This window comes from Pseudopipra pipra, chromosome 1 (assembly GCF_036250125.1).
Source record: "Pseudopipra pipra isolate bDixPip1 chromosome 1, bDixPip1.hap1, whole genome shotgun sequence".
In the NCBI taxonomy this organism is placed as follows: Eukaryota; Metazoa; Chordata; class Aves; order Passeriformes; family Pipridae; genus Pseudopipra; species Pseudopipra pipra.
Window position 1 is genome coordinate 999,537 of NC_087549.1, and position 18,258 is coordinate 1,017,794.

An 18,258-nucleotide genomic window follows, 5' to 3' on the forward strand; every position below is an offset into this window, starting at 1 on the left:
GGAGGTGTGGGATGGGGGCTGCAGATGTGGGGCAGGGGGTAGAGGGATGGGATGGGGGCTGCAGATGTGGGGCAGGGGATGGAGGTGTGGGATGGGGGAGGCAGATGTGGGGCAGGGGGTGGAGGTTTGGGGCAGGGGGTGGAGATGTGGGATGGGGCGGAGTTGTGGGATGGGGGAGGCAGATGTGGGGCAGGGGATGGAGGTGTGGGATGGGGGCTGCAGGTGTGGGGCAGGGGCTGCAGATGTGGGGCAGAGGGATGGGATGGGGGCTGCAGATGTGGGGCAGGGGCTGCAGATGTGGGGCAGGGGATGGAGTTGTGGGATGGGGTGGAGGTGTGGGATAGGGGCTGCAGATGTGGGGCAGGGGCTGCAGATGTGGGGCAGGGGATGGAGTTGTGGGATGGGGTGGAGGTGTGGGATGGGGGCTGCAGATGTGGGGCAGGGGGTGGAGGTTTGGGATGGGGTGGAGTTGTGGGATGGGGGAGGCAGATGTGGGGCAGGAGGTGGAGATGTGGGATGGGGTGGAGGTGTGGGATGGGGGCTGCAGATGTGGGACGGGATGGAGGGATGGGAGCTGCAGATGTGGGGCAGGGGGTGTAGATGTGGGGCAGGAGGTGGAGATGTGGGAGGGGGCAGAGGTGTGGGATGGGGACTGCAGATGTGGGACAGGATGGAGGGCTGGGGGCTGCAGATGTGGGGCAGGGGGCAGAGCCGTGGGGCAGGGAGGGGCTGCCGTGGGTCGGGGCTCCCACCGTTCTCCGTCTGCAGCTTGGCCCGCTGGGTGTTGGCGTCGTTGAGGACGCGCTGGGTCTCCTCCAGCTTGGCCAAGTGCTCGGCCGCCTGGTCCTCCATGGAGCGCGACATCTTCTCCATGGCCACCTGCGGAGGGGACGGGCCAGGGGTGGGGATGGAGGCCACGGGGAGACCCCCCGTCCCTGGAGGTGTCCGAGGGCCAGGTGGGACAGGGCTCGGAGACACCCGGTCTAGTGGAAGGTGACGTTGGGTGGGATCCACTCAACCCAACCCAGCCCAACCAGCTGGAGACTCTTCAGCCCAACCCAACCCAACCAACTGGAGACTCTTCAGCCCAACCCAATCCAACCCAACCGACTGGAGACTCTTCAGCCCAACCCAACCCAACCAGCTGGAGACTCTTCAGCCCAACCCAACCCAACCAGCTGGAGACTCTTCAGCCCAACCCAACCCAACCAACTGGAGACTCTTCAGCCCAACCCAACCGACTGGAGACTCTTCAGCCCAACCCAACCCAACCAACTGAAGACACTTCAGCCCAACCTAACTCAACCGACTAGAGACTCTTCAACCCAACCCAACCCAACCAACTGGAGACTCTTCAGCCCAACCCAACCCAACCAACTGGAGACTCTTCAGCCCAACCCAACCAACTGGAGACTCTTCAGCCCAACCCAACCAACTGGAGACTCTTCAGCCCAACCCAACCCAACCCAACTCAACCAACTGGAGACTCTTCAGCCCAACCCAACCCAACCCAACCCAACAACTGGAGACTCCTCGTGGTGCCCCTGGAAGGATCCAGAGGGGCACATCCAGCCCCCCTCATCTGTCTCTCCACAGGTGGAACGGTTCCCACCTGGAAGAGGGGATCAGGTGGGATTTGGGGAAGGAATCCTTCCCCGTGAGGGTGGCCAGGCCCTGGCACGGGTTGCCCAGAGAAGCTGTGGCTGCCCCTGGATCCCTGGAATTGTCCAAGGCCGGGTGTCCCTGACCGTGGGTCGACAGAACCGGATGAACCTCACGGTCCCTCCCACCCAAACCCCCCCCGTGATTCCCCCTTGGCCTCGCCCTACCTTGGCCTTGATCAGCTGCTCCACGTTGGCGCTGAGGTCGTCCAGCTCCAGCTTGAGCTCGCTCTTCTCCTTCTCCAGCTTCTGCTTGACGCGCTGCAGGTTGTCCAGCTGCTCGCCCAGCTCGGCCACGCTGTCGGCCTGCTTCTTCCTCAGCGCGGCCGCCGTGGCCTCGTGCTGCAGCGTGGCCTCCTCCAGGTCCCGCCGCAGCTTCTGGAACTCCGCCTCCCGCTTCTTGTTGAGCTCCAGCTGGGCCGAGGTGGCGCCTCCGGCCTCCTCCAGCCGCTCGCTGAGCTCCTCCAGCTCCCGCGACAGCTCCGAGCGCTGCTTCTCCACCTTGGCCCGGCCCGTCCGCTCCGCCTCCAGCTCCTCCTCCAGCTCCTCGATCCGCGCCTGCGCCGCGTGGGGGAGGCGGTTGGAGGGGAGGGGGGTCCACCCAACCCCTCCGCTCGACCCGACTCAACAACTGGAGACTCTTCAACCCAACCCGAGCAGATTGGGACACTTCAGCTCAACCCAACCAGCTGGAGACCCTTCAAGTCAACCCAAACCAACCCAACCAAGCGGAGTGTCTTCGACTCAGCCCAACCACCTGGAGAATCTTCACCCCAATCCAACCACCTGGAGGCTCTCTCACTCTTCAACCCAATCCAACCAGTTGGAGACGCTCCAACCCAACCCAAGCAGCTTGGGACGCTTCAACTCAACTTGACCCAACCCAACCAGCTGGAGATCCTTCAAGTCAACCCAAACCAACCCAACCGAGTGTCTTCGACTCATCCCAACCACCTGGAGACTCTCTCACTCTTCACCCCGATCCAACCAGCTGGAGACCCTTCAAGTCAACCCAAACCAACCCAACCAAGTGGATTGTCTTCGACTCAGCCCAACCACCTGGAGAATCTTCACCCCCATCCAACCATCTGGAGACTCTCCGACCCAACCCAAGCGCTGAAGGTTCAACTCTTCAGCCCAACTCAAACCAACCCAACCCAACCACCTGGAGAATCTTCACCCCGATCCAACCATCTGGAGACTCTCCAACCCAACCCAAGCGCTGAAGGTTCAAATCTTCAGCCCAACTCAAACCAACCCAACCCAACCACCTGGAGAATCTTCACCCCCATCCAACCATCTGGAGACTCTCCAACCCAACCCAAGCGCTGAAGGTTCAGCTCTTCGGCCCAACTCAAAACCCCAACCCAACCACCTGGAGACTCCAACCCAACCACCTGGAGACTCCCCAGCCCCGCCCAAGCAGACACAGACCCAACCCCTCACCTGCAGCTCCTTCAGCTTCTTCTGGAGCTGCAGGGCCAGGGCCTGCTCGTCCTCGATCCTGCCGTTCTGCTGGTGGATCTCAAACTCCTTCCTGCAGAGGAACGAGGCGGGTGCTGAGGTCCCACCTACGCCCCCGGGCGGGTTGGACCCGGGATGTGGGACCAGCCTCACTTCTTCAGCTTCTCCTCCAGCTGCTGCTTGTCGTTCTCCAGATCCATGATGTTCTCCTGGGTCAGCTTCAGGTCACCTTCCAGCTTCCTCTTGGCCCGCTCCAGGTCCATCCGGATCTTCTTCTCCTGCTCCAGGGAGCCTTCGAGCTGTGTGGGGACATGGAAATGGGGAGAAACCTCAGGTTTTCCTCATTTCTGCCCCAGAAGCTCCTTGGCGGGTCAAGGGGTGGGACCGGTCGCGCTCACATCGTCCACTTGCTGTTCCAGCTTGACTTTGCCCTTGGTCAAGGTGTTGACTTTGTCTTCCTCGGCCTGCAGGTCGTCCAGGGTCTGCTGGTGGGACTCCTGCAGGGCCTTCTTCTCCTTGGCCAGCTTGGCGATGGTCTCGTCCAGCCCCGCCATCTCCTCCGTCAGGTTCTTGACCTGTGGGAGCAGCATCCGGTCTCCGGCTCGGTGCCAGGAGCGGGTTCACCTTGGCCAACGAGGCCACTTCAATGCAGAGAACCCAAAGCGTGTTGGGTCTTCTTGATAAACCCCACCCAACCAGCCTTGGGGTCTTCTCCATCTGATCCAACCTTCCTTGGGTCTCCTCAACCCAACCCAACACATCCCACCCAGCCTTGGGTCTCCTCAATGCAAACCAACCAGATTTGGGTCTTCCCAACCCAACTGGCCTTGGGTCTCCTCAATACAAACCAACCAGATTTGGGTCTTCCCAACCCAACCAGCCTTGGGTCTTCTCAATCCAATCCAACCTTCCTTGGGTCTCCTCAACCCAACCCAACACATCCCACCCAGCCTTGGGTCTCCTCAGTGCAAACCAACCAGATTTGGGTCTTCCCAACCCAACCAGCCTTGGGTCTTCTCAATACAAACCAACCAGATTTGGGTCTTCCCAACCCAACCAGCCTTGGGTCTCCTCAATGCAAACCAACCAGATTTGGGTCTTCCCAACCCAACCAGCCTTGGGTCTTCTCAATCCGATCTGACCTCCCTTGGGTCTCCTCAACCCAACCCAACACATCCCAACCAGCCTTGGGTCTCCTCAATGCAAACCAACCAGATTTGGGTCTTCCTAACCCAACCAGCCTTGGGTCTTCTCAATCCGATCCGACCTTCCTTGGGTCTCCTCAACCCAACCCAACACATCCCACCCACCCTTGGGTCTTCTCAACCCAACCCAACCAGATTTGGGTCTTCCAACCCAACCAGCCTTGGGTCTCCTCAACCCAACCCAACACATCCCACCCAGCCTTGGGTCTCCTCAATACAAACCAATCAGATTTAGGTCTTCCCAACCCACCCAGCCTTGGGTCTCCTCAGTACAAACCAACCAGATTTGGGTCTTCCCAACCCAACCAGTCTTGGGTCTTCTCAATCCGATCCAACCTTCCTTGGGTCTCCTCAACCCAACCCAACCAGATTTGGGTCTTCCCAACCCAACCAACCCTTGGTCTCCTCAACCCAACCTGACCCAGCTGAGTTGACTCAAGTCCCCTCCCCTCGAGGCCGAGGCCCCCTCCCCGCCCTCACCTTGTTCTCGGTGGCGTGTTTCTCCTTCTCCACCTTGGCCAGGGTCAGCTCCAGGTCGTCGATGTCCTTCTTCAGCTCCGAGCACTCGTCCTCCAGCTTCCTCTTCTTGGCCGTCAGCTCGGCGTTCATCTCCTCCTCGTCCTCCAGCCTCTCCGTCAGCTCCTTCACCTTGGCCTCCAGCTGGATCTTGTTCTTGATCAGCTGGTCGCAGCGCTCCTCGGCGTCGTTCAGGTTGTCCTGCTCCTGTGGGAGGGGCGGCGGGCGACAAGGGGTGGCTCTGGGGGGGTCCTGGGGGTGGTGGGGCAGGTGGTCACCCCCGGGATGTGGTTTTGGGGGGGGTCGTCTCACTCACGGCCTGCACTTGGAGCTGAAGGTCGTTCTTCTCCTGCAGCATGGACACCATCTTCTCCTCCAGCTCCTTCCGCCGCGATTCCGACTTCTCCAGGGCCTCCTTCAGCCGCCCGTACTCCTCCTTCATGTTCTGCGCCGGGAGACCCACGGAGAGTCCAACCCCCCGTCCATCACCCACCTACGGTGGTCCCACCCTGCCCCGCCCTCTCCTCCCACCTGCATCTCCTTCTCCGTCTCCGCGCTCTTCAGCAGGGGTTTGATCTTGAAGTAGAGCTTCATCCACGGCCAGTTCTTCACCCCCATGAAGGCCCGCAGGTTCCACTGGATCACCAGCAGCGCATCCCTGCGGGGAGGGGAGGGATGTGGGTGCCGCTGGGTGACCCGGCCCGGCGAGGAGGAGCCCGGTCACCCCCGGCCTCACCCACCGGCGCTCCACGATCTTCTTGAACTCGAGGCGCATGAGCTGCCCCCGCGCCCGCGCCTGGATGCGGGTGATGATGCGGGACAGGCGCTCGTCCCGCATCTCCTCCAGCTGCCCCAGCAGCCCTGCCTTGAAGAACACCTGGGAGGGGGGAAGGAGGTCGGGGAGAGGGCGGCGGGACGGCGGGGTCGGCGTCGCCTCGGGGGCGGTGGCACCGTCGGGGACAGAGAGCACGCGGCCTCGTCTGTGGTGGGTGGGAGGGACCGATGGACAGGGGGATGGACGGATGGACAGGGGGATGGACGGATGGAAAGGGGGATGGACAGGTGGACACGGGGATGGACAGATGGACGGGGGATGGACAGATGGAAAGGGGGATGGACAGGTGGGCAGGGGGATGGACAGATGGACAGGGGGATGGTGTGATAGTGAGGTCCGTGTCATCTCGTGAGAGGTGGGACCAGGGGGAACAGAGACCATGCAGCCTGATCTGTGGTGGGTGGGAGGGACCGATGGACAGTCGGATGGACAGATGGACACATGGATGGACAGATGGACATGTGGATGGACAGATGGACACGTGGATGGACAGATGGACAGAGGGATAGTGTGACAGTGAGGTCTGTGTCATCTCATGGGAGGTGGGACCAGGGGGAACAGAGTTCACGTGGCCTCACCTGTGGTGGGTGAGGAGGGACCGATGGACACGTGGATGGACAGATAGACATGTGGATGGACAGATGGACAGGGGGATGGTGTGATAGTGAGGTCTGTGTCATCTCGTGAGAGGTGGGACCAGGGGGAACAGAGACCATGTAGCCTGATCTGTGGTGGGCAGGAGGGACCGGTGGACACGTGGATGGACAGATGGACACGTGGATGGACAGATGGACACGGGGATGGACAGATGGACATGGGGATGGTGTGACGGTGAGATCTATGTCACCTTGTGGGAGGTGGGACCAGGGGGAACAGAGTCCATGTGGCCTCATCTGTGGTGGGTGGGAGGGACCGGTGGACACGTGGATGGACAGGTGGACACGAGGATGGACAGATGGACACGAGGATGGACAGATGGACAGTGGGATGGTGCGATAGTGAGGTCTTTGTCACCTCGTGGGAGGTGGTACCAGGGGGAACAGAGACCACGCGGCCTCATCTGTGGTGGGTGAGAGGGACCGATGGACGGTCGGATGGAGAGGTGGACATGGGGATGGACAGATGGACACGTGGATGGACAGACGGACAGAGGGATGGTGTGACAGTGAGGTCTGTGTCATCTCATGGGAGGTGGCACCGTTGGGAACAGAGTCCATGTGGCCTCATCTGTGGTGGGTAGGAGGGACCGATGGACACGTGGATGGACAGATGGACACGTGGATGGACAGATGGACGCGTGGATGGACAGATGGACACGTGGATGGTGTGACGGTGAGGTCCGTGTCATCTCATGGGAGGTGGGACCAGGGGGAACAGAGCCCACGTGGCCTCACCTTGGTGTGCCCGAACTTGTACTGGTTGTGGTCGATGTCGATGGAGCCCAGGAGCTTCTCGGCGCCCTTGCGGCTGTCGATGAACTGCCCCTCGGGGATGGCCGCGGGGTTCAGGATGCGGTACCTGGCGGCAGAGAGGACACGACCCCCCCCAGTCAGCCCCGGTAGGGTTACGCCCCCCGCCCCACGCCCCCCGCCCCGTGCCCACCGCTGGCGGAAGTCCCCGTAGAGGATGCGGTTGGGGAAGCCCTTGCGGCAGATGCGGATCCCCTCCAGGACGCCGTTGCAGCGGAGCTGGTGCATCACCAGGGCGTTGTCCATCACACCTGGGGGGAAGGGACGCAGGTTGGGGGGGTCAACCGCGAGCCACGCCCACCCTCCCGCCCCCCCCTTCCCGCCCCCTCTGCTCACCCGGCTGCTTCCGCTCGTTGGGGACGAGGCAGCGCACGAAGTGGGGGTGGGTGGTCTTGAGGTTGGCCATCAGCTTGTTGAGGTTCTCCTGGGGAGGAAGAGAAGAAGTTGACCGAAGGGAGAGCAGGGGAGGGGCCGCGGGCGGAGGGTGGGACCCCCCTCTGCCCCACGGCGGGTGCGCCGCGCGAGTCCCTCACCCGGTGCAGGGCCGAGACCGTCTGGAAGGAGGAACCTTTCTTCTTGGCTCCTTTGCCCTTCCCGCCGTCACCACCTGAGGAGAAGACGGATGGGATGAGGCGGGAATGACGGCAACTCTAGCAGGCAGCTGCCTTCTCCATCCACCCATCACCCACCGGAGTCCGCCCCGGCGTAGTTGGAGAAGAGGCTGGCCAAGAGCTTGAGGGCGGATTTCTGGTAGAGCCCCACCACTGTCTCGTTGAGGGGGTCCTTGTTCTTCTCCAGCCAGCCCAGGATGTTGTAGTCCACGGTGCCGGCGTAGTGGACGAGCGAGAAGTGGGCCTCGGCCTTGCCCTTGACGTTGCGCGGCTTCCCGAAGTTGGCCGACTTGCCCAGGTGGTTGTCGTAGAGCTTGGCCTTGAAGGTCATGTCCGAGGCCTTGGGGAACATGCACTCCTCCTCCAGGATGGACATGATCCCCATGGGCTGGGGAGGAGAAGGTGTCGTTGGCCGTGGAGGACGCCAAGGACCGCCCAAAAATCACTTGTCTGGTCACTTAACGGGTTCCAAGTGGACGGACCCTCCTCCATCAGCGCCCGGAGGCCCCGGTGGGGGCGGTACCTTCTCGATGAGGTCGATGCAGGCCTGGAGGTCCATGCCGAAGTCGATGAACTCCCACTCGATCCCCTCCTTCTTGTACTCCTCCTGCTCCAGCACGAACATGTGGTGGTTGAAGAACTGCTGCAGCTTCTCGTTGGTGAAGTTGATGCAGAGCTGCTCGAAGCTGTTGAACTGGGGGAGGAGAGGGAGGGGCAGATGATGGGATCGGCGCGGCCAACTCAACCCCCAACGGGGTCAGCGGGGTGAACCTGAGACCCAGTGGGGTGAGCGGGGTCAACTCAACCCCCAACGGGGTCACCGGGGTGAACCTGACACCCAGTGGGGTGAGCGGGGTCAACTCAACACCCAACGAGGTCAGCGGGGTGAACCCGAGACCCAGTGGGGTGAGCGGGGGTCAACTCAACCCCCAACGGGGTCAGCGGGGTGAACCCGACACCCAGTGGGGTGAGCGGGGTCAACTCAACCCCCAATGGGGTCAGTGGGGTGAACCTGACACCAGTGGGGTGAGCGGGGTCAACTCAACCCCCAATGGGGTCAGTGGGGTGAACCTGACACCCAATGGGGTGAGCAGGGTCAACTCAACCCCCAACGGGGTCAGCGGGGTGAACCTGAGACCCAGTGGGGTGAGGCGGGGTCAACTCAACACCCAACAGGCTCAAGGGGGTGAACCTGACACCCAGTGGGGTGAGCGGGGTCAACTCAACCCCCAATGGGGTCAGCGGCGGTGAACCTGACACCCAATGGGGTGAGTGGGGTCAACTCAACCCCCAATGGGGTCAGCGGGGTGAACCCGACACCCAATGGGGTGAGTGGGGTCAACTCAACCCCCAACGGGGTCAATGGGGTGAACTCAAGACCCAGTGGGGGTGAGCAGGGTCAACTCAATACCCAACAGGGTCATCTCAGCGCCCAACAGGGTCAGAGGGGTCAACTCAACACCCAGAGGGGTCAATTCAGGGCTTCGCAGGGTTAACACAATTCCAAATGGGATCAACATCAAACCCAACACCCAGTGGTGTCAACTCAACACCCAACAGGGTCATCTCAGCGCCCAACAGGGACAAAGTGATTCCCAAAGGGGTCAAGGGGATCAATTCAATACCCAATGGGATCAATGAGGTCAACTCTACCCCCAGTGGGATCACCAGAATGCCCAAGGGCGTCAATGGGGTCACCTTAGACCCAACAGGGTCAACACAACCCCCAGTGGGGTCAATAGGCACAACCCCAATACCCAGTAGGGTCAACAGAACATCCCATGAGATCAGTGGGTCAACCTGAGACCCAATGGGGTCAAAATGACGCCCAGCAGGGTCAACAGGGTGAACTCAACACCCAACAGGATCAACTCAACGCCCAATGGGATCAACAAGGTCAACTCCACACCCAACGGCACCGACGAAAACATCCGAAGCGTCCAAGTTTCCACTCAAGGGCAACGCGAAGCCACAGGAGGCCCACCCAACATCCAACCGGATCAACACCAGCTCCAAGAGGCCTGACACCACCTCCCCTCCCTTCCTTGCCCCACGGGCCTCACGTCGAAGATCTCGAAGCCGGCGATGTCCAGGACGCCGATGAAGTACTGCCGCGGCTGCTTCGTGTCCAGCGAGTTGTTGATCCTCACCACCATCCAGTTGAACATCTTCTCGTAGACGGCCTTGGCCAGGGCGCCGATGGAGTAGTAGACCTGCTGGACGCTCTGGCCCTTGGTGACGTACTCGTTGCCCACCTTGACGCGCGGGTGGCACAGCCCCTTGAGCAGGTCGGCCGAGTTCAGCCCCATCAGGTAGGCGGACCTTGTCGGCGTCCTGCGGAGGAGGGGACGTCGCGGTCAGGTCCCACCGCGGTCAGGTGCCACCTCACCCCGTGCCCCCCCGACCCATCACCCCCTCGCCCCGACCCGCCTTCGGTGCCGTCGGGCTCCGCCTGCTCCTCCCGCTGCTTCTGCTTGAACTTCATGTTGCCGAAGTGCATGATGGCGCCCGTCAGCTTGTACACCCCGGCCTTCTCCTCGGCCGTGAAGCCCAGCACGTCGAAGGCGCTCTGGGGGAGAGGGAGAGGGGTGGAGGAGTGGTCAGGTCACCACCCGGGGGTCCCTCCCGCTGCCCCTTCCACTCGTCGGCAACCGGCCGGTGGAGACGTGTCCATCCGCGGGCTCGTCCACTTGGAGGACTCGTCCACAGACTCGTTCATTCATCCGGGGGTTCGTTTGTCCATCTCAGGACTCATTTGTCCATGGATCCACCCGTCCATCCTTCTGAAAACTCGCGCATCCGTGGACCCATCCATCCATTTGAGGACTCGTCTATCCATTGATTCATCCATTCGTGGACCAATCCATCCATCCATCCACCCATCCATCCATCCATCCATCCTTCTGAGGATTCATCTATCCATGGATTCATCCATCCGTCCTTCTGAAAACTCGTGCATCCATGGGCTCAGTCATCTGTCTGAGGACTCATCACTCCATGGACCCATCCATCCATTTGAGGACTCGTCTATCCATTGATTCGTCCATTTATGGACCAATCCATCCATCCATCCATCCATCCATCCATCCATCCATCCTTCTGAGGATTCATCTGTCTATGGATTCATCCATCCATCCATCCATCCATCCATCCATCGATCCTTCTGAGGACTCATCTATCCATGGATTCATCCATTCGTGGACCAATCTATCCATCCATCCATCATCTTCTGAGGATTCATCTGTCCATGGATTCATCCATGGATTCATCCACCCATCCTTCTGAGGATTCATCTATCCATGGATCCATCCATCCATTTGAGGATTTGTCTATCCATTGTTTCATCCATTCATGGACCAATCCATCCATCCATCCATCCATCCATCCATCCATCCATCCATCCATCGTTCTGAGGATTCATCTGTCCATGGATTCATCCATCCATCCATCCATCCATTTGAGGACTCATCTATCCATGGATTCATCCATTCATGGACCAGTCCATCCATCCATCCTTCTGAGGATTCATCTGTCCATGGATTCATCCATCCATCCATCCTTCTGAGGGTTCATCCATCCATCCATCCATCCATCCATCCATCCTTCTGAGGATTCATCTATCCATGGATCCATCCGGCATTTGAGTACTCATCTATCCATGGATTCACCCATTCGTGGACCAATCCATCCATCCATCCATCCATCCATCCATCCATCCATCCATCCATCCATCCTTCTGAGGATTCATCTGTCCATGGATTCATCCATCCATCCATCCATCCATCCATCCATCCATCCATCCGTCCCATCCTTCTGAAACTCGTGCATCCATGGGCTCAGTCATCTATCTGAGGACTCATCTATCCATGGATCCATCCATCCTTCTGAGGATTCATCTGTCCATGGATTCATCCATCCATCCACCCATCCATCCATCCATCCATCCATCCACCCATCCATCCTTCTGAGGATTCATCTGTCCATGGATTCATCCATGGATTCATCCATCCACCCATCCATCCATCTGAGGATTCATCTATCCATGGATTCATCCATCCATCCTTCTGAGGATTCATCTATCCATGGATTCATCCATCCATCCATCCATCCATCCATCCGTCCTTCTGAAAACTCGTGCATCCATGGGCTCAGTCATCTGTCTGAGGACCCATCTATCCATGGATCCATCCATCCTTCTGAGGATTCATCTGTCCATGGATTCATCAATCCATCCATCCATGGATCCATGGATCCATCCATCCATCCTTCTAAGGATTCATCTATCCATGGACCCATCCATCCATTTGAGGACTCATCTATCCATGGATTCATCCATTCATGGACCAATCCATCCATCCATTACTCATCTACTCCTGGACTCATCCATATATCCAAAGGCCCCTCCATCCCTCCATCCCTCCCTCCCTCCGTCCCTCCGTCCCCGCTCACGTCGGTGGCCAGCAGCTCCTCGGCGTCGTCGATGGAGGCCACGGTCACCTCGCCCTGGGACACGTACCCGTAGTCGTAGGGGTTGGAGGTGACCAGCAGCATCTCTGGCCGGGATGGAGACACCGCTGAGCACTCCCGGCTCCAAACTCCCCAGTTAGGGAGGAGGGGGAAGGAGAAGCCCCCCGGCCCCGCCCGGCTCACCCAGCAGCTCCGGCTTCTTGTTGGAGAGGATCTGGTAGAAGATGTGGTAGTTCCGCTCCGCCTTCAGCTGGAAGATGACGCGGGACTTCTCCAGGAGGTCTGGGGGGGCGGGAGGGGGAGAGGGTGGGGTGAGGAGAGGGGTGGGGACAGGGGGAGATGGGTGGTGGGGGGTGACAGCGTGGGATGGGGATGGGAACAGGGGGGTGAGGAGATGGGTGGAGACACGGGGAGATGGGTGATGGGGGTGACAGCGTGGGTGGGGATGGGAACAGGGGGGTGAGGAGATGGGTGGGGACACGGGGAGATGGGTGGTGGGATGACAACGTGGGTGGGGATGGGAATGGGGGGGGTGAGGAGATGGAGGGAGACACGGGGAGATGGGTGGAGACACGGGGAGATGGATAACGGGGGTGACAACGTGGGTGGGGATGGGGAACAGGGGGGTGAGGAGAGGGGTGGGGACACGGGGAGAGGGATGGTGGGGTGACAGCGTGGGTGGGAACAGGGGGGTGAGGAGATGGGTGGGGACACGGGGGGATGGGTGGTGGGGTGATAACGTGGGTGGGAACAGGGGGGTGAGGAGATGGGTGGAGACATGGAGAGACGGGTGGTGGGGTGACAGTGTGGGTGGGAACAGGGGGGTGAGGAGATGGAGGGAGGGAGCGCTCACGGATCCGTCGGATGTGAAGACAGACGGACAGACGGACACGTCCGTGGAGGGAGGACGGGAGGGAGGTGGAGGGACAAAGGAGGGGTGGAGGGATGGCAGGACAAGGAGGTGGACAGAGGGTTGAGGGGACAGATGGAGGGACAGGGGGGTCTCTGGACACGTGGAAGGAGGCCAGAGGGTGACCAAGCCCCGCCCCCCGGCCCCAAGCCCCGCCCCCCGGCCCCGTGGCCACTCACAGGTCTCGATGTCGGCCGACGCCAACTTCCCGGTGGCCCCGAAGTGGATCCGGATGAATTTCCCCTGGGAGGGCGGGGGAGGGGGTGAGTGGGGCAGAGACCCCACCCCACAGAGCCCAGCCCACCCCATAGGGCCTGTCCCCATAGACACCGTACAAAGAGCGCAGCCACACGGATCCCCCACAGACCCCATAGACACTGACCCCACCCCATAGACACTGACCCCACCCCACTGACACTGACCCCACCCCATAGACACTGACTGCACCCTACAGACCTCCCATAGACACCACCCCATAGACACTGACCCCACCCCATAGACACTGACCCCACCCCACTGACACTGACTGCACCCCACAGACCTCCCACAGGCCCCACCCCACAGACACTGACCCCACCCCATAGACACTGACTGCACCCCATAGACACTGACCCCACCCCATAGACACTGACTGCACCCTATAGACCTTCCATAGACCCCACCCCACAGACAATGACCCCACCCCATAGACACTGATCCCACCCCATAGACACTGACTGCACCCCACAGACACTGATCCCACCCCATAGACACTGACTGCACCCCATAGACACTGACTGCCCCCTATAGACCTTCCATAAACCCCACCCCATAGACACTGACCCCACCCCATAGACACTGACTCCACCCCACTGACACTGACTGCACCCCATAGACACTGACTGCACCCTACAGACCTCCCATAGACCCCACCCCATAGACACTGACTGCACCCTATAGACACTGACCCCACCCCACTGACACTGATCCCACCCATAGACACTGACCCCAGCCTATAGACACTGACCCCACCCCACAGACACTGACCCCGCCCCACAGACACTGACCCCCGCCCCACAGACACTGACCCCACCCCACAGACCTCCCATAGACCCCACCCCACTGACACTGACTGCACCCCATAGACACTGACCCCACCCCACAGACACTGACCCACCCCATAGACACTGACTGCACCCCATAGACACTGACTGCACCCCATAGACACTGACCCCCCTCCACAGACCCTCCCATAGGCCCCACCCCATAGACACTGACCCCACCCCATAGACACTGACCCCACCCTATAGACACTGACCCCACCCCCACAGACATTGATCCCACTCCCCAGACCTCCCATAGACCCCCGCCCCATAGATACTGACTGCACCCCTATAGACCCCACCCCATAGTTTCCCCTCCATAGACTCCACCCCAAAGCCCCCGCCCCACAGACACTGACCCCACCCCACAAGCCCCACCCTCAAGCCCCACCCCCCAAGCCCCACCCCCCAAGCCCCGCCCCTCAAGCCCCGCCCCGCTCACAAATCGGGAGGAGTTGTCGTTCCCGGACGGTCTTGGCGTTGCCGAAGGCCTCGAGCGCGGGGGTTGGCCTGGATGATCTGGTCCTCCAGGGTGCCCTGGCGGGGTTTGGGGGGGGTCACTCCGGGGGTCTGGCAGCGCCGAGGGGGGGGGTCTCCGGGCAGGGGGGGGCGTGGCCGGAGCCCCTCCCTCACCTTGTTGGTGTTGGCCGCCTCCTTCTTGCGGTCGCCGATGGCGGCGGATGCTGGCGAAGTACTGGATGACCCTCTTGGTGTTCACCGTCTTCCCCGCCCCCGACTCGCCCCCTGGGGGGCAACGGGGTCAAGGGGGGGTCGCCAGGGGGGTCAAGGGGGGTCACCGGGGGGTCAAGGGGGGGTCGCCGGGGGGTCAAGGGGGGGCGGGGGACTCACGTGATGAGGATGGACTGGTTCTCACGGTCTGCGGGGGGGACAGAGGGGACGGGGGGTGAGGGGGGCGTTGGGGGTCTCCAAACTCCCCCCCCCCAGGTGAGGAACAGGTCAGGTGGGACCAAGGTGGGGAGATTTGGGGGGTCTCCAACCCTCCAAGTGAGCAGCAGGGGGGGACCAAGATGGGGGGAGATGTTGGGGGTCTTGAGGGGTCTCGAGGGGTCTCCAACCCTCCAAGTGAGCAGCAAGGGGGGGACCAAGATGGGGGGAGATGTTGGGCGTCTTTGGGGTCTCCAACCCTCCAAGTGAGCATCAGGGGGGAACAAGGTGGGGAGATGTTGGGGGTCTTTGGGTGGGGGGGTTGGTGGCCTCTGACTCCCCAGGTGAGCACCAGGTGGGGCTGGGGGAGGTGTTGGGGTTCTTGAGGGGAGGAGCAGGTGGAGGTTGGGGGAGATGTTTGGGGGGTTTTGGGGTTCTCCCCCCTCCCAGGTGAGCACAGGGTGGGACCAAGTTGGGGGGAGATGTTGGGGGGTCTCGGGGGTCTCCAACCCTCCAGGTGAGCACCGGGTAGGACCAAGTTGGGGGGAGACGTTGAGGGTTTTGGGGTTCTCCCCCCCTCCCAGGTGAGGTGTTTGGGGTTTTGGGGTTCTCCCCCCTCCCAGGTGAGCACCAGGTGGGGCTGGGGGGAGGGTGGTTTGGGGTTTTGGGGGTTCTCCCCCCTCCCAGGTGAGCACAGGGTGGGACCAAGTTGGGGGGAGATGTTGGGGGGTCTTTGGGGTCTCCAACCCTCCAAGTGAGCATCAGGGGGGGAACAAGGTGGGGAGATGTTGGGGGTCTTTGGGTGGGGGGGGTTGGTGGCCTCTGACTCCCCAGGTGAGCACCAGGTGGGACCAAGTTGGGGGGAGATGTTGGGGGTCTTGGGGGTCTCCAACCCTCCAGATGAGCAGCAGGGGAGGCCAAGATGTTGAGGGTGATGTTGGGGGGTCTTTGGGTGGGGGTGTTGGTGGCCTCCAACTCCCCAGGTGAGCACCAGGTGGGACCAATTTGGGGGGAGATGTTGGGGGTCTGGGGGGTCTCCAACCCTCCAGATGAGCAGCAGGGGAGACCAAGATGTTGAGGGAGATGTTGGGGGTCTTTGGGTGGGGGGGTTGGTGGCCTCTGACTCCCCAGGTGAGCACCAGGTGGGACCAAGGTGGGGGGAGATGTTGGGGGTCTCGGGGGGTCTCCAACCCTCCAGGTGAGCACCAGGTGGGACCAAGGTGGGGGGAGATGTTGGGGGTCTTTGGGTGGGGGTGGTTGGTGGTCTCCAACTCCCCCAGGTGAGCACCAGGTGGGGCTGGGGGGAGGTTTTGGGGTTCTTGAGGGGAGGAGCAGGTGAGGTTGGGGGAGGTGTTTGGGGTTTTGGGGTTTCTCCACCCACCCAGGTGAGCACCAGGTGGGACCAATTTGGGGGGAGATGTTGGGGGTCTTGGGGGTCTCCAACCCTCCAGGTGAGCACCGGGTAGGACCAAGTTGGGGGGAGACGTTGAGGGTTTTGGGGGTTCTCCCCCCTCCCAGGTGAGGTGTTTGGGGGGTTTGGGGTTCTCCCCCCTCCCAGGTGAGGAGCAGGTGGGGCTGGGGGAGGTTGTTTGGGGTTTTGGGGTTCTCCCCCCTCCCAGGTGAGCACCAGGTGGGACCAATTTGTGGGGAGATGTTGGGGGTTTTGGGGGGTCTCCAACCCTCCCAGGTGAGCACCAGGTGGGACCAAGGTGGGGGAGATATTGAGGGGGAGGACCTCGAGGTTCTCCACCCTCCCAGGTGAGGGTGTTTGGGGGTTTTTGGGGGTTCTCCCCCCTCCCAGGTGAGGTGTTTGGGGTTTTGGGGTTCTCCACCCTCCCAGGTGAGGTGGTTTGGGGTTTTGGGGTTCTCCTCCCTCCCAGGTGAGCACCGGGTGGGACCAAGGTGAGGGAGACATTGAGGGGGAGGACCTCGAGGTTCTCCACCCCTCCCGGGTGAGGTGGGTCGAAGCCGGGGGGGAGTCATCGGGGGGGTCTTGGGGGGTCTCCCCTCTCCCAGGTGATGACTGGGGGAGGCTGGGGGAGGGGTTTGGGGGTTTCTCCCCCCTCCCAGGTGAGCACCAGGTGGGGCTGGGGGAGGTGTTTGGGGGTTTTGGGGGTTCTCACCCCTCCCAGGTGAGCACCAGGTGGGGCTGGGGGAGGTGTTTGGGGTTTTGGGGTTCTCCCCCCCTCCCAGGTGAGCACCGGGGTGGGACCAAGTTGGGGGGAGACGTTGAGGGTTTTGGGGTTCTCCACCCTCCCAGGTGAGGTGTTTGGGGGTTTTTGGGGTTCTCCCCCCTCCCAGGTGAGCACCAGGTGGGGCTGGGGGAGGTGTTTGGGGTTTTGGGGTTCTCACCCCTCCCAGGGGAGCACCAGGTGGGGCTGGGGGAGGTGTTTGGGGTTTGGGGGTTCTCCCCCCTCCCAGGTGAGGTGTTTGGGGTGTTTGGGGGTTCTCCCCCCTCCCAGGTGAGCACCGGGTGGGACCAAGTTGGGGGCAGGACGTTGAGGGGGAGGACCTCGAGGTTCTCCACCCTCCCGGGTGAGGTGGGCCGAAGCCGGGGGGAGCCATTAGGGAAGGAGGGTCTCGGGGGGTCTCCCCTCTCCCTCGGGGGCCGTTTTTTTGGGGGGTCCCCACCTGTCAGCATGTACTGGTAGGCGTTGTCGGAGATGGAGAAGATGTGGGGGGGCACCTCGTTGCGCTTCTTGCCCCGGTAAGCGGCGACCACCTGGGGGTCGTACACCGGGAGGCCACTTGTAGGGGTTCACGGTGACGCAGAACAGCCCCGAGTAGGTCTGGGGGGTGGGGGGGGACAAAAAAGGGGGGACGGGGTCAGGGGGGACACCCCCACAGGAGGGGAACAACCCCCCCGGGAGGGGAGAGCCGGGAGATGGGTCTGGGGGGTCCGGGGGGATCAGGGATGGGGCGTTTTGGGGTCTGGGGGGTCCTGGGATGGGACGTTTTGGGGTCTGGGGGGATCCGGGGGGATCAGGGATGGGGCGTTTTGGGGCTGGGGGGTCCAGGGATGGGACGTTTTGGGGTCTGGGGGGCTCCGGGGATGGGGCGTTTTGGGGTCTGGGGGCTCCGGGGATGGGGACATTTTGGGGTCTGGGGGGATCAGGGATGGGATGTCTGGGGGGTTGGGGGGGGGGTCCAGGA

General features: G+C 61.6%; 1 protein-coding gene across 1 annotated transcript in view; it reads right to left on the bottom strand.

The window, feature by feature from the left end:
- Positions 1 to 14,681, bottom strand: part of LOC135404027 (myosin-6-like) — a 32,904-nt gene extending 18,223 nt beyond the window's left edge. Inside the window, exons 1-21 of the mRNA XM_064638576.1 lie at positions 14,663 to 14,681; positions 13,318 to 13,381; positions 12,412 to 12,510; positions 12,211 to 12,314; positions 10,182 to 10,330; positions 9,825 to 10,083; positions 8,285 to 8,455; positions 7,840 to 8,149; positions 7,684 to 7,757; positions 7,487 to 7,574; positions 7,284 to 7,401; positions 7,076 to 7,199; positions 5,587 to 5,723; positions 5,378 to 5,504; positions 5,163 to 5,291; positions 4,811 to 5,053; positions 3,524 to 3,700; positions 3,279 to 3,424; positions 3,108 to 3,198; positions 1,830 to 2,219; positions 753 to 879 (exon numbers count right to left, since the gene is read on the bottom strand). Coding sequence (XP_064494646.1) covers positions 753 to 879; positions 1,830 to 2,219; positions 3,108 to 3,198; positions 3,279 to 3,424; positions 3,524 to 3,700; positions 4,811 to 5,053; positions 5,163 to 5,291; positions 5,378 to 5,504; positions 5,587 to 5,723; positions 7,076 to 7,199; positions 7,284 to 7,401; positions 7,487 to 7,574; positions 7,684 to 7,757; positions 7,840 to 8,149; positions 8,285 to 8,455; positions 9,825 to 10,083; positions 10,182 to 10,330; positions 12,211 to 12,312 — 2,962 coding nt within the window. The 5' untranslated portion in view covers positions 12,313 to 12,314; positions 12,412 to 12,510; positions 13,318 to 13,381; positions 14,663 to 14,681. The remainder of the gene's footprint in view (positions 1 to 752; positions 880 to 1,829; positions 2,220 to 3,107; positions 3,199 to 3,278; positions 3,425 to 3,523; positions 3,701 to 4,810; positions 5,054 to 5,162; positions 5,292 to 5,377; positions 5,505 to 5,586; positions 5,724 to 7,075; positions 7,200 to 7,283; positions 7,402 to 7,486; positions 7,575 to 7,683; positions 7,758 to 7,839; positions 8,150 to 8,284; positions 8,456 to 9,824; positions 10,084 to 10,181; positions 10,331 to 12,210; positions 12,315 to 12,411; positions 12,511 to 13,317; positions 13,382 to 14,662) is intronic.
- Between the last annotated feature and the right edge of the window lie 3,577 nt (positions 14,682 to 18,258).